The sequence below is a fragment of the Chelon labrosus genome (genome assembly GCF_963514085.1).
Source record: "Chelon labrosus genome assembly, chromosome: 4".
Lineage (NCBI taxonomy): Eukaryota > Metazoa > Chordata > Actinopteri > Mugiliformes > Mugilidae > Chelon > Chelon labrosus.
Genome location: NC_140340.1, coordinates 22,469,700 through 22,485,527, shown reverse-complemented (window position 1 = coordinate 22,485,527; position 15,828 = coordinate 22,469,700). Strand labels below are relative to the sequence as shown.

The following is a 15,828-nucleotide window of genomic DNA, read 5'->3' as shown; positions in this document are numbered from 1 at the left end:
AGGATTTAGTTTATGCTGTTAAAGCCAAACATGTTAAAGAGATTGTAATTTAATTCTTCATGTCATGGATTGAACATACTAAAAGACCCCTGTTGTTCTTGAACTCTCAAACTTCACCATGTGGGCCATTCCAACCACCCTAGGATCGATGGAGCCCTTCACGGCATTCCTCACTCCATCATGCAGCTGAAGCTCCTCATCACCCAAGAAAAGAAGTGTCTGAAGCAGTTATTTTTCTTCTTCTTCTGGACTTTGCTGTTATCTGAACTGGTGAAAAGCACAGGGTGCCAGTGGCGGACTTGCCAATTCTGGTGTTCTATGGCAAATGCCAGTCAAGCTCCAAGGAGCCTGGTAATGAGCACAAGGCCTACTAGAGGACGTAAAGTCCTCAGGCCAGCCTCATATTGCTGAGTGTCTGGTCAGAGACATTCACACCAGTGGCCTGCTGGAGCTCATTTTGTAGGGCTCTGGTAGTGCTCATCGTGTTTCTCTTTGCACAAAGGAGGAGATACTGGTCCTGCTGATGGGTAGAGGACCTTCTAGGGCCCTGTCCAGCTCTCTTAGAGTAACTCCCTGTCTCCTGGAATCTCCTCCATGCTCTTAAAACTGTGTTGGGAGACACAGAAAACCAGAAAACAGCACGTATTGATGTGCCATCCAGGAGGAGTTGGACTGTCTGTTCAACCTCTGTGGGGTCCAGTGGTGGGTGGTCAGGGCCAGCAAAGCCTTCTCTGCTGGCCTAAACTCAAAATCACTGACTTACATTTTAATTTTTCCCTATTAACCTTAATAAATTATTCCCAGTAGCCGATTCTTTTCATTTTATGGCTTCTAGCAGTGTAACTTTGCATTAGAGCTTTTATCCAATCATATGTCAGCCATCATGTGTTGCCAGAGTCACCGAAATCTGCCTGGGCCTTCACAATTAAAACTGCAGGCGGTTGAAGCTTGAAATACATTGTACTGATACGTTTCCTTTAGTCAATCACATTTCAAGTTTGCATTCTTAGGCCTTCTCTGTGGCCTATGGTAGCGTCAGAGTCTTTACGTCCTCTGACTGGAGGGTCAGAGAGCCGTTCCATTTAACCCAAGCTAACGGTTCATGTTCATCTGTTGTGAGCTGCACAAGCAAATCGTCTTTTCTTTTTGAAGTCACGAAGGAGGAAATGCTATTGATTTGGTTGGAGATCTTCTTAGAAAGACATTTTCACAGCGATATTGTGAGGAACGACCACCCAATCCTGGAGCTAGCTAGCCTGACCCAGCCCGGGAAAACTTTCAGGACAGCGACAAAGAGCTCTACCCTTGGTTGACAGGCTCTGAGGGGGATCGTATTAAGTGTTTTGAGTAAGGCTGGAGGTCATTGAAGGCCTAGGAAAATGCACGGCCCACCACTGGTAGGGTCCAGTAGTGACACTGACCTCAACCAAATGCTAAACTAGTACAAAACAGTCAGAAAAGATGAGGAGGGAAAAATGTCAGGGGCCTTAAATGTATGCGCACACAAAATGTATGGTCACATTTTATGTAATATTGGTTTATTCTATTGTGCAAATAGTATTTCTGTAAGAGAAATGTCCCAAAAAAATTAGCCATAATGACAAATTATTGTCTCTTGGGAATACTACAAGATTTGCCAGCAGGAGACAGTGTGGTGATTTGCTTCTCCCATGGACTATTGTTATTTTCTCAGTCTGCTGAGTGAAGCTGCACTGAAAAAAGGCACTTGTCACCTGTCTCATTCTTTCTCCTGTTTCTACAGAAATCTTAGCTGCCTATGGGTTCTATAGTCTGGGACCTATAACACATCCACCTGTAAAACTATTCCCGTTTTGGGGGCCATCTTATAGTTGCCCCGGCCCTTAGACTTAAGTTGGAAACAGATTGATCTTTTAAAATTACTACAGTAGTTCGTTTACAGCTTTATTTATAAAGACATGAATAATAATAATGCAATAATGCAAATAAATGCATTATAATTTAACAGTCCCGTACTAAGCCTGACTTCATCGAGGTTATGGTATTCAGCATTTAATTTTGGAGGCTCAGACTTGTAGTACGGTTGAATTGTATGTAGTGGTAAGTACTACTACTACTACTATATACAGTACAATTCAAATCTTTGATCCTGTTGTTTTGAAAAGCCCGTTGTAGTCACTGGGCTAGGTTAAATAACAGAAATACTTTAGTGTTTAATTGAATCCAGTTTAACAGCATCAAAAACTACATCCTCCTAAATGATCATCCAGTTGAATTACCTTTGACTTTTCTGACACTGTTTCAACATCAACTGAACATTACAACAGCCCTGAAGGAGGATTTAGTGCAGGACCCTAATATTAGAATGTGTTTATTTTCACTATACACTCACCTGCTGATGAATTTAATTGTGCCTTACTAGTAGATTCAGGAAATTTCCATAAATGGTGTAAATATGCCTGAACTGATTCAGCTCGCCTTACAGCCACAAGGAGGCACTTCAACACCAAATCGCAAGCTACATTTTTGCACTTGCGTCACTCCACTTAGGAGCACTACGCAGAACTCCCGGTATGAAATTCTTTGTAGGAGGCTGCATACTTGCCTGTCAGTCATTCCTCCACCTCCGCCCATAAATATGCAAATGTCGAGAATATGACACAGAGTAAAATCAGATGTGCGTTCTGCTTTTTGTTCTGTCTGCACACCAGGTTCAAGTGCATTCTTCTGTGTTATAATTTTGACATGAGACCCTGGGAAGAATCTGTGTACGTTTTGCGAGATTGACTTTTAACACTAGCACTGCATCGTTTGTCCGGTACATTCTGCATACATTTGGAAATCACTGGTGCTTGACAATGGTGACAGTCAAATGGATAGTTGGTGTGTTCTTTGTGACCAGTATTTAATTTAGTGAAGTATGTTTAATTTTACAGACCTGAATTAGAATCAGCTTGAGAAGTTCTGGTCTCAGTTTCTGGCCTTTATTTGTTTTGAACAAGTAGCTAAACTCAGAGGAACAGGGCTAGCCTTGTTCCCGTGTTGTTGCATTTCCTTGTGAGCCCTTACACTGGCCAAACTGTGATTTTAAAGTTCTCAGGAAACAGCTAGTGCAATTAGTTTTTTTTTTTTTTTTTTAAATTTACAGATTTTTCATGTTAAAACAAGGAGCTAAGGTGCCCATCCATCTTCTGAATAACCCAGTCTTCAGTAATTGGTCAGTTCAAATGGCCTGAGTAGACACCGCCCACCGTTCTGCATCAGCTTTGCCTGTGCAACGTAGCTGGTGACGGAGAAATGCAAGCTTTTCACTGGACCCAAAATTAGTCCAGTGCAGGAGAATGTCAACATTTTAAAATCATTTTCCAGTTAATGGTAAACTCTAAACTACTTGTGAAAATAAATACAGAACAACTTTTTTTGTCACGGTTGGAACAGAAATATATTATATATTTTGTAGGTACCAACATATAGTGCAACACATTCAAACACACTTAAACATTGCATTTGATTCATGGGTATTTTAAAGGCACAAATGTTTTTTTTTTTTTAAAGTCAAACAAATATTTGCCAACATACATGGAAAAACTTCATAAAAGTGGCAGCAGCAATAAATATGATGACAATGCAGAAAGAAAACTTGTTTAGTTCTGATTTAAGCTCATAGTACTTGGATGTTTAGCCAAAACCGTCTTTCTTCCAAGTTTCTCTTTCTACCAAGTTTATGCTCGTTATTTTGGAAATCACTGAATAAAGTCAAAAGAAAAAATGGAAATTTCCCCCCAAAAGTAAATTAAAAGTACATACGTAATAGTAGTCAAAGTTAAGAATGTACTCAAAGAGAATAGGATAGCTTACACTGAGAAAAGACTGATCTCTGAAGACAATAAAGATTTCTTCATATGTATAGTGTATACATTTGTGGGAAAAAAATTACGTTATGCATCAAATGTATTGTTTTGTCAGAATAATTTATATTCTGACATTGACAGTGCAGCTGGCCTTGATGTCTCTGAAGGAGGAGCAGTCGAAGTCGACCAGGAGAGTCTTCTCTCCGCTCTTGTATGGAATAAAGGGCAGCTGGATACGCATCCTGGTGTTTGGCTTCATATCCGGAAGACTGCAGGGTAACACATAGTTTGGTTACAGTTTACCATTTACAGTCACAGTTTGGTTAAAGTTTGGTTTGTGCACAAAACATTATTTTTACGTTGCCTGCATCAGTTTTGCAGAAAACGTTTCACTGCACGCAAAATTAGTACACGCCCTCAAATGCAGGATGAGTCATCAAGATTTTAAATCCATTCTCAAAGTAACTGTAAACTCTAAAATACTATTGATAATAAATACAAAACAACCTAATTTTGTCCCCAATACCCCAATTTTAATGATAGTTGTAGTGCTAGGTGGTCTCTTCATTGAACGTGCCAACCTCGGCACAGTGATAAAATACATGGCGTGGGACCAGCACAGAACTCCGCAGGGTGGATAAGCTCAGTTAAAAGAGGTGTTCATGTTTCTCAATACATTCTGAAAAATTGGATTTTGTATTATCGATTGTGGAAACATTTCTGGATACCCAGCACTAATCAAAATCAGTAACACTGATGAACGCCCAATAAATATACAGTATTTAACTGTTTTATTAATTACATCATAAACAACATAAAGAATATATACAAAATTGTAACAAATAATTTTTCTGCACTCTAGTAACTTGTGACTGTTGTTGACATTTTTAAATAAATTAAAATTTAACAGATTACCTGCTCTGATGAATCATTTGTAAAAGTAATTATAACCAGCCTAACACCTTTCATTTATTCCACATTCCCGTCTGGTTACATTAGAAGCATACACTCACCTGCATGTGAGCTCCTCTTGGAAGAGGCCACTTCCGGAGAGAGTCAGGGAGCAGTTCTTCAGGGTCTCATTGACCGGGTTCATGAAAACCACCTCCACAATTGTCTCGTAGTATAGTCTGATCCAGTTGGAAACCTGGAACACACACACACACACACACTTTAACTGAAAACTGTTCTGCAGAAAAACAAGGACCAAACACTTCAAAATAGATCCATCTTTTTGTCAGCAATGCTTCAAATGCAATATTTGCTCCCTGATTTTAACAATGAAGTAAGACAGTAACATAAGACAGTACATGACTTTCCCAACAGTTCAGCTCAGCTAATCTGCAAACATTAGCATGCTAACACACTAAACTAATACTGGAGTGTTGGGGATTTTATAGCCATGCTACCACCTCTATTGTGAGTAAGCATGCAGACTTTAGCATGGTTTTACTACAGCTTCACTGGCATGCTTGTAAATTATTGATATATGTGACTTTGAGGCTACTAGTATTCTACAGGTATTCTTTTAAGAAACCTAGGTGACAAAAGGACAGAGAAAAACATGCACTGACATTGATGGATATCGGGGGATTCAGCAGCACAACGTTCTTCACAGCCAGGTATGTGTTATTCGGCTTCTGTTTGTCTGTGACCATGACTGAAATCTTCATGCTATCACATTCCACCATGTGTTTGTGGTAGGCCAAGAATGGCACCAGGATGGGGATTCTCAGCTCTGCGGAGACAGAAGTATTTAGAGGTGAAGGCTACATGCAGATAATTTTGGTTTTATGTCTACATTTGAGCAACAGTGATGTTTCTGTCCAGATGAAGGGTCACCTTTCCCAGGCTGCAGCGTCTCCTCTGTCACCTTGGCCTGGATGGTTGCGGCTGGTGAGCCGTTGTACCTCATGGCCTGGACGCTGATGTTGACGGACAGCGGCCTAGCAGTGCGGCTCTCGCTGCGCAGCAGCAGCTTCAGCTCCACATCCTTTGTGTTTATCAGCTTGGATACCTGCAGAGCAACGAAACAAGAAATGGATCATTCAATTATTTCTAGTATGATTAAGTAATATCAATAATAGACTGTATACTAGAAACCAAAGCTTGGGAAAGACAGTTTTGTAGCGGTGTAGCTAATCAAAAACATTGTTTTTGCAAGGGATATGTCCCAAAAATGACTCAGAGACAGCAATTTAAATATCCTCAAAGTAAAAATAATAGATGAAAGAGCTCTGAAAATACAGGAAAACATTATGGACTGTAGCCCCTGTGACGTACCTCCTCAATCCGCATGGACACTGGTGGCAGTGGAGGGACGATGACTGCATTTCCTGTCGTGTTGTTCGTTTCCTCGTTCACGTCCAGTCCTCCATTCTCGTCTCCTCCATTCTCGTCTCCCCCATTCAAGCTTCCAGTCACATCTCCAATGACTTCCTCCACATCACTGGTGTTGACTCTCGTCAGAGCATATTTAAACACAGCCCTCTCCTTCTCTGTTCCTGTAATGATGGTTGTTTAAACAAGCTGCTTAGTCAACCATACTGAGGCAAGTCACAAAAATAAGAATAAACCATTATCTCTGCTCTGTTAATAACCCTATACAGAGTGCTTGTAGATTAGGATTGTTCTGAACTACATCATGTAGCTTCAAATAAACTGCAGACAGTCTGAATCAGGACTGAATGTCAGGCCGTGTGAAGCGGTGATGGCTTAGCACAAAAAGTGAAGGGACTACATAGTGACAACAAGTTAAGTCAAATTAAATGACACCTATTGTTTGTATGTCTCACCTTCTGGGTACTTGTAGCTGTTAGTGATGTTCAGCCTCTTGTTGGAGCCGACAGACTTGGTAGAGATGTTCTGTCCGACTCTCTTGGTGTCAGAGAAAATTTTCACCTTTGACTTGTCAGCTTTGACCTGAGAAGACACACACAACCAAAAGACAACAATTTATATATATTTTGTTTCATTCTCATACTGTAGTAACCTTGGTGTTGATTCAGTTACAGGCTCAAGCTCCAGTCACTCACCATCCAGTCAATGCAGTCAGCGTTGACCTCAGCGAAGACAAACGGGACATCGTATTTGAGATGGGTTTCTCCGTTGAGGATGGCGGTGACCGGAGCTGGGCCGCAGCAGTAGATACCTGCAGGAGGAGATGCAAAACAATTAATAAAAAACCCACACCAATAATATGATCATTTCTACATTAATCTCTTAAAAGACATCAGAAGTGAAATAAACTGTTACTGTTGTGTTTATTATAAGTAAATCTGTGCAGACAAAGGTCTGCGTGAACAGTTAGGACAAGAAGCAGATTATCAGGGAGGTGAGGAAAAGGTTTATGGGGTCTTTTGTACCTTCACTCTTCTCCTGAGGTGTCGGATCCAAAACTTGCCAGCCGTCATATTTGCCATCTTGCGCCAGGTCTGGACGCTTCATCCAGCCCTCCACCCAAACGTGGTAGTTCCTTAAACGCAACACAACGGTCAGACTCTGAAGGAACTGATAGGTGGCTGAAACACTTTCTGAATACTCTAATCTAAGCATATACACAGTACGCATGCAAACTAAATTCCTTCTGATAAGGCCTCTCCGTTCTGACTGAGGCGTTTTTATCGTCATTATTAATGGAACACTTGTGTCCATGTAAACGCAGCAGCTGAATGGTTTGTGTCTCACCAAATGCTGTCCGGGCTGTCCATCTCTCTGACTCCAAAGTCAGCGTGGTACACGTCGATGATCAGGTTCTTGTTGTTGTCGTGAGCTGACTGGTAGTTGGTGACCACACGGCAAGGGATTCCCAGCAGACGCATCACTGCAAGCAAACACGGGTTCTCATTAGTGTGCTGCTGCTTCTCATCAACCACTCAGATCAGCTATCGATTTATACTTTACGTCACATATAGGAAAACAAAAATTAGTTGCAGACACAGCATCCTGGTCTGTGAATCTTTGTTCAGTGGACTTCAACAGTATGTGAAATTTACCCAACGTGAGAAGTGTTGAAGTTGAATGCAACCAACAGATTTAAACTACAATACCCAGAAATCCTCCACGTGAGCCAGGTTAAATTCAAAATATTCTAATATGACATTTAGAGGGAATAAATTTAGACAGCTAAAATACTTCTTCTAAAGCTAATATTTAGCTTTTTATCCTTACTAAAGTTGCCATTTTATCACCAGTTAAACCAATTATTCCTGTTTCAGACATTGTTCCAGATGTAAGACGAAGAGCCGCAAAGTCTGGCGTTACCTGAGCACATGACGCCAGCGAACACCCAGCACTGTCCATATTTGACTTGACGGCAGCCGGAGTCGAGCCAGCGCTTCAGGATTTCATAACTGCCGCTCCAGTGAGAGGGAGGGACCCCGCCCCTGTATGAATCTCCCCAGCGACCCTCCACGACGCCATGGTCATCTTGACAATTTATCTGGGAAAAAAAAAAAGAAAGAAGGAAAAGGGAATTTAGATAATGACTCCCACTAAGGAATGACTCCAAATCAGTGCTAAGATTGAAACAGAAAGCTCTTTCTTTTTATAGTGAAAGAATAGAGCCGTTTACTGGGCTATTTAATTTTACCTTATTTATTAACATTTAGGTTTGGATCTAATAGTTCATGATAAAGGGGAATAACCTTTATCGGTGACTTTTTCACTTTTTATGAAGCCATTCTGTTTGGCACATATTGGCACTGAGCTAAAGGCTAACTTCTCCATGCTAACATGCTTATGCACCTTATTAGTTGGTGTTTTAGTATTTTAACATTCAGTACTAAACCCAAACACCACAGATGCTGTTGGACACATTATTATTATATTATTATAAACAGAAATAATATACTTGAGTATTTATTTATTAGCCGATTATTACATATCTGTGAGGTGCAAAAGTAAATGCACCTCTATGATTACAAGTTCATTTCAAGGCCAAGTTAGAGTCCATTCGTTTCCAATCAATGTAATGAGGCCCAGATGTGGTTTTGCCAGTATTTGGTGGTAAAATATTAAACTGTTGGTGGCGCTAGATGGAAAGTCTGAAAATCAACCAGTTAATCCAATTAAGTAGAGAGAGAATGCACCAGATTTAATGACAATAACAGCTGCTGAGATGTTTCACCCCAAAACATCAACCTCATGGTGGCGCGACAAAAAAAACCCAAAAACTGGGGACTGTCTTACCATGGCGCTGACCACGCGGCCGACGTAGATGGGATTACAGCGAGCAGAGACGTCGTCAGCTGGGTCCTTCAGGTGTTTGTGGTTGCGGTCCAGTATCGTCAGGCAAATCTTCACCATCTCACTCTCAAACTAGACAAGAAGAGGAAAGCTGATATTAAACTGTACCTTTCTCTGTGTGGTGGTATTCAAACTCAGAAGTTGCAGCAAGTGCTACTTCTGATCTGGTCAAATTCAACTGAACATTTGGGTCACCTGGATTTAGAATTCCTGAATTTTTTGAAATTGCACAAACTGAAGCTGAAAACTTCAAAGAATAAAAATACAGACTACTTTCAAAGTAAAATATTACAGTGCTGTGAATTCATTGGGGTTTAAATATACCTGTCCGAAGTCCCAGTTCATATTAACGATGTAGTTTCCACTTCCTTTGTAGATTATTCCCTGGTCATTCATCACATACTCCTGCCTCTCCGCCTCGTCAGGCAGAAACACCCAGTCATCTACAGAGAAAGATTAATAAATGCAAATAGATCTACATGAATATATCTAAATATAGAACTGCTGATGGCATGTAAAAAGTTGGGCAGACTGATGATAAACCTACCGGGACACCAGGGGTTGAAGAGGATCACCAGATTTTCCAGCAGCATTTCCTCGTCCTTGTGTTTCACAGACAAGACGTAGTTTCCTATGGGAGCGTCAGCCGGTGCAGTGAATATCAGACTCACTGATCCCGTCTCCGTGGACGAGCTCCGCTGAAGCTCTGCCTTCCACACTGCCTTTGCTGACGATGAACGCCTCACAAAGTCTGGGAGGCCAAAGCGTGACATTGTCCCCACATTCTCAGATGCGTGTTCTCCTGTAGAGATGAGGATATAATTATGATTTATATGAGTTAGTCAGGTGGTGATTTATATATTCATCCACATATTCGGTTTTTATTTACTGGACCGTACGTGTCCAGAGAGCTTTGTCCTTGAGGCAGCGACCATGATGAAATTCATATCACACCATATTCAGACTGTCAGTTTGTCAATCATATACACTTTTCTAAACTTCTGCATAAAATTACTCAAAACATCAGTCGTGAAAGTAGACAAAGATAACCTATTCAAACTAATGAAACTGAAATATTATACTTGTGTATGAGCTTTCTGAAGGCCTCAGGAAATCTCATCAGGCTGGAAAAGGTATGAACCATCTCTAAAGAGTTTGGAATCCACTGTCATACAGATTATGAACAGATGAAGGAGATAAAGACGACTATTACTGTTACGAAGTGTGTTCTGTGTTATTGTATAAGGACTGTTAAAGGGCTGGGACCCTAGAAAAATCAGTAGCACACAAGGTAAGTGCAGATAGCCAACCAGGAAGTACCTCTCGCAATGCATCTATGGGATATAGGTTGGCGCGCGGTCAGAGATGCCCGCAGTTCGGGAATAAACAGCAGCTTGATGTTGTAACAATATAATCGTGTGTTGAGTCTATTATTTACCTGCCACAGTGGTCTACCAACAAAAATCAATCCAAAAGCAAGACGCATAACAGTCTGAGAGGTCTCAAAGGATCCCAGAGTAACTTCTAAGGAACTAACTAACTAACTAACTCTCACTTTGACTAATGCTAATGTTCATGAATCCACCATCAGGAGAACATTGAACAACCACGCTGTCCATGGCAAGGACAAAGACAAAGAGAACATTTAAGTCCATCAGCAGTTTGCCAAATGTCATGTGGACAAGCCAGAAGACTACTGGGAGAATGTTTTGTGGACAGATGAGACCAAAGTAGTGGTTTGATTTAAATGAGAGCCGTCGTGTCTGGAGATGAAACAACACTGCACCACACAAGTACAGTATATTGCCAAAAGTATTCACTCACCCAAATAATTTAATTCATGTGTTCCAATCATTTCCATGTCCACAGGTGTATAAAATCAAGCACCTAGCCATGCAGACTGCTTTTACAAACATTTGTGAAAGAATGGGTCGCTCTCAGGAGCTCAGTGAATTCCAGCGTGGTACTGTGATAGGATGTCACCTGTGTAACAAGTCCAGTTGTGAAATTTCCTCGCAAATAAATATTCCACAGTCAACTGTCAGTGGTATTATAACAGTGGCAGTAACTGAGAACAACAACAACTTAGCCATGAAGTGGCAGGCTACATAAAATGACAGAGTGGGGTCAGCGGATGCTGAGGCGCACAGTAGTAGTATTTATATTACTTACTTGCCTATTACTTAGTTAATTTTACTCTATTTTTATACTTTCACCTTTACTGTTTCTGCTTTGGCTTGCACTGGGACCAGGGTAACTAATTTCGTTCCACCATGTGTGTAATGACAATAAAACTCCTTGAACAGTGCGCAGAGGTCACTAACTTTCTGCAGAGTCAATCTCTACAGACCAGAGACGTGTTCTCTGGAGTGACAAATCATGCTTCTCCATCTGGCACTCTGATGGATGATCTGGGTTTGGCGGTTGCCAGGAGCGGTTGCCTTGTCTGACTGCACTGTGCCAAGTGTGAAGTTTGGTGGAGGAGGGATTATGGTGTGGAGTTGTGTGTCAGGAGCTGGGCTTGGCCTCTAGTGAAAGGAATGCTTCAGCATACCAAGAGATTTTGGCCTATTCCAACATGACTGCGCACCAGTGCACAAAGAAAGGTCCATTAAGACATTGGTGAGGAAGTTTGGTGTGGAAGAACTTGACTGGCCTGCACAGAAACCTGACCTCAACCTGATAGAACACCTTTGGGATGAATTGGAGCGAAGACTGAGAACCAGGCCTTCTCGTCCAACATCAGTGTCTGACCTCACAAATGTGCTTCTGGAAGAATGGTCAAAACACACTCCTAAACCTTGTGGAAGAGTTGAAGCTGTTATAGCTACAAAGGGTGGGCTGACGTCATATTAAACCCCATGGATTAAGAATGGGATGTCACTTAAGTTCATATGCATGTAAAGGCAAATGAGCAAATACTTTTGGCAATATAGTGTAGTTCTACAAAAGAAAGGTTAAAGAAGAACAGAATTAATGTTTTGGAATGGCCAAGTCAAAGTCCTGACTTTAATTCAATAGGAATGTTGTGGAAGAACCAGTTCATGTGCAGAAACCCACGAACATCTCAGAATTGTAATGGTTCTGTTCTGATTGTTCTGACAAATAAAGTTTTCTGAATCTGAATCTGAATCAAAATCCCTCCAAGCTGCTACAGATGACGGATCATCATTTACCGGAAACATTTAGTTGTGATTCTTCACAAAGGGGGGTCACACCAGATGCTGAAAAACTTAATTGAGTTACAGTGTTTTGGCTTCATAGATCACTAACAGAAGACTGAAAGAGAAACTGACCAGTCTTTGCAGTGAAGGTGAGATGGTGGACATCAGGGTTGAAAGGCTGCCTCAGTTTAAAGGTCAGGGTGAAGGGCTGTCCTCGCCTCACAATCAGCTGATCCACCGATAGCTCACTAGTGCGGTGTTTGGTGTTGTTGGTCTCACAGTGGAGGTCCACGCTGTCAAAAACTAAGAGAAGAGGAAAAACATTAAGAAAAATCTGAGTTTTATTTGATGGCTGTGATGTTTATTATCACACCTCATCACAAAAAGCAAAGCTCGCAGGAAGTTATCTCTAGAAAGTTCTTTGTTCATGAAAATTATAAAAGATATGTAAATTCACATGATCATTGGTTTTATGTAAAAACGATATGAAATCACCAACGCGCTCATTTGGGTCCTCCTGTATTTCCTTTGTGGTTGTAAGAATGATGTACACGTGGTGCTTATAACATAATTACTATACGCGCAGTTGTTACCCATTTGTCATGGAGATTGTCTCCCGGACAACTGGTCAATAACACCAAACTCTGGTGCATGACGTATTCTTGAAATCACCGGAAAAGTCTAGTAAGGGAACATTAAGATTTGTCAAGGACAAGAATAAACTTTGACTTTTAAATCCATTTACACAGTCTTCACATTGCTCTCAAGTCATGTCCTCTATGTGTTTATAACTTACTGCGGTTGGAAAAATATTGCACTACAACAGTTGGACAGGTTTCACTTTTCAGCCAAACTGAGACCTGTTTAACCCTGTTGCACACATTAAAATTTGCTGGTTACACAAACAACATGTTTTAATGCCAGAGCGTGCTCAGACTCATTTACAAAAGTCCTGGTTTCGGATTGATTTGTAGAGAATTGTAGTTTCACCGGAACTGCTGTCAAGCAATTTAGAGGCAGAAAATATGGGTAGGGCGAGGCGGGGATTACGTATGTAAACATACCAAGTGGAGTAAAAACTAATGTTGTTACACGCTGAGGAAATATGTGCGTGACACAGCTATGTTGCAACCGTTCAGGATGAGAGAAAAAAAAACACATGATGCCATATTTCGCCTCGGGGCAACAACCTGCACAACTGTCAGTCCTCGACAGCGTAAATGTGGCAGTCAACCAAAAAGATAACCTCTTTTTACAGCTTTGAAGTTTGTTAAAGTCGCACCGGAAATCACCTGGAGTCGGACTTTAACAATTTAAGGGGAAAAAAAAAGCTTTTGTGTCGTTTTGGTTTCATGAGCTGTGGATTAAGAGTTTTCTATAGTTGCTCAGTTGTCGTAACTGACAGCTGACACAACCTGAATTTGACCAGCTTTAGCTCTAATCATTTAGATTCTCGTGACCTTACACGCTGTTTCAGCGAACGTTATGCCAACAAAGTCGGGTTGAGAACCATCTCTGCGACCTTTTGTTACAGCCGACAGCACCGCAGATGAAGGCCTTTGGAAGTCACTTCTTCTGATTTGATTCTGACTTAGCTGAACTCTGTCAGGCCAAGAGACGCTCTACATATTTACAGGACGTGTCTTTGTCTCCTCCGTATTGTCGGCCGCGTACTGATGGTTGCAGGTAGCACTGTGCCGTCATTGCGTGTTGTTCTGGCTTCACCAAATTCTGGCATTAAATTTAACAAACACTATGTGACAGACACTCCGACTCATGAACCAGATGAACAGCAACACCCCCTCTCCCAAAACAAATACAAAAACAAAAAGCTGAAACAAGTGGACTTGGACTGGACTTCCTTGGAGACGTTTTGCCAGTCATCTCCCTGAAGGATGCTCCGTTGAGGACAAAACGTCGACATTTTAGCTGGAGAAGACGGATGGTTTGAAACAGGAGTAAAGGAAGCTCTAAAACCCTTCTCGGAACATGGAGGTGGACTGAGTCTTCTGTCCCCAGGACGTTCCTCCCACCCAACTCACACCTTGGAGTCTCTGGCTGATAATTGGTCAATAGAGTACCGTTCATTGGAGGAAGAAAACAGGATCTGGTTGTAAACAGGCCCCAGTCGTGCCAGTTTCTAATCCACCACCCACAGATGCTCCTATTCAAACCCCCACTCCCATCAGACTTTTAGAACTGAAGAAGCTGCTCTGATGAAACGTGTTCACCTGGGTGATGCTGCCTAGGTCCCCATTCTGTCCTCACTCTAGCTCATCTTTTTTGGATATACCGTGACCTGGATCACTGGGAACCTTCACAAACCTCTCAAATACACTTCCATTTTAGCTCATCGTGAAAAGTCTTGAGCAGTTTTTTGTCTGCCGCACTTACATGTTTCTATCATTTTAATCTTGTGCTTTGCTCTGCAGCCGTTTGAGCCATAGAATTTAATCTATTTATATTCTGCTAAAGCTGTTCAACAGCTTTCCTAGAAGACTGGAAAGGTGACTGAGGCCATGTGACCCAAGAACATGTGATATATTTTAGAAATATTAACACACCGAACAAAAGCTTTAACTTGTTTGCACTGTTCCCATCATCATTTCCAATCCTCAAGATGCTTTTGCCAGAACAAATTTTGTAACCGAACAGCACATTAAGGCAATCATGAATGAATGCAAGTACACAAGTGTCAGACTCAGTCACACCACCATGGAACAAGATTATGAAGTTAAATCTGTAAAAGATGGTGTACTTACAAGATAGTTTCTCCCCAGCCATCATCAGAACTTTTCGTCTTACGTGTAGACAGTAAACGCTCGGCAACGCTCTCAGCAACTCACTGACAAGTGACTCAAAGCTGATGGATTTTAAAGCACCTGTCACGCCCATCTGCATTTCACAATAATCTTACAAATGTGTATTAACCATTTCATGGAATGTTGTCATTGGATTAAATGCCATGACACAAACTCACTTTTCTCAGAAACCGTGTGATTATGTGAACAGCCAACATGTTCACACATGTGTCATGTAGAAATCAGATCCAGATTTCTGTGGGCAGAGGTTTTTCAGCTAATTCTCATTGTGAATTTGGCTCTGATTCTACTAGTTGTGCTGCACAAGCTGGATATACAAATGATTAAATAATTAAATATATAAGCCATTTTTGCAGCAGAAGCTCATTTTTAAGGTGTCTTGAGTTCAGGACAAACAGAAAGCCAGCTCCATCCTGTCCTCTGGAGTCTGGACTCAGTGGAGCAGGTGGGGGAGAGAAGGACGTTGGACCCCCTGTATGAGACAAGTGGGACCTTAGGTAGATCCTTCAGCCAGATACTGCTCCCACAGATCAAGAAGGAGCTCTACCGGAGGTCCTTTGTCCCTTTAGCAATCGGAGTCTTTAACGTTAGCATTTGTTAGCCAAATGACCCAGTTATCTGTATCTGGACGATAACATCTGTCTCTATCTATTTATCATTGTATTACTTCATCCCGTGTAGTTCTGTGCTTGTTATCCCCCCCCCCCCGTCCAATACTTAGTACATATGCTTCTTAAAGTCATGCACTTTCCGGTGCGATACTTG

At 41.4% G+C, this 15,828-nt stretch overlaps 1 protein-coding gene across 1 annotated transcript; it reads right to left on the bottom strand.

Annotated features, from left to right (window-relative positions):
* Nucleotides 1-2,994: 2,994 nt before the first annotated feature.
* Nucleotides 2,995-15,245, bottom strand: tgm8 (transglutaminase 8). The gene is made up of 15 exons (XM_084543209.1): nt 15,004-15,245; nt 12,374-12,544; nt 9,625-9,879; nt 9,402-9,520; nt 9,021-9,149; nt 8,094-8,271; nt 7,518-7,653; nt 7,196-7,305; nt 6,866-6,981; nt 6,626-6,752; nt 6,114-6,334; nt 5,673-5,847; nt 5,405-5,568; nt 4,844-4,977; nt 2,995-4,099 (listed from the first exon to the last, which is right to left on the bottom strand). The coding sequence occupies exons 1-15, from the start codon at nt 15,140-15,142 to the stop codon at nt 3,952-3,954; spliced, it is 2,322 nt and encodes a 773-aa protein (XP_084399335.1). The 5' UTR covers nt 15,143-15,245; the 3' UTR covers nt 2,995-3,951.
* Between the last annotated feature and the right edge of the window lie 583 nt (nt 15,246-15,828).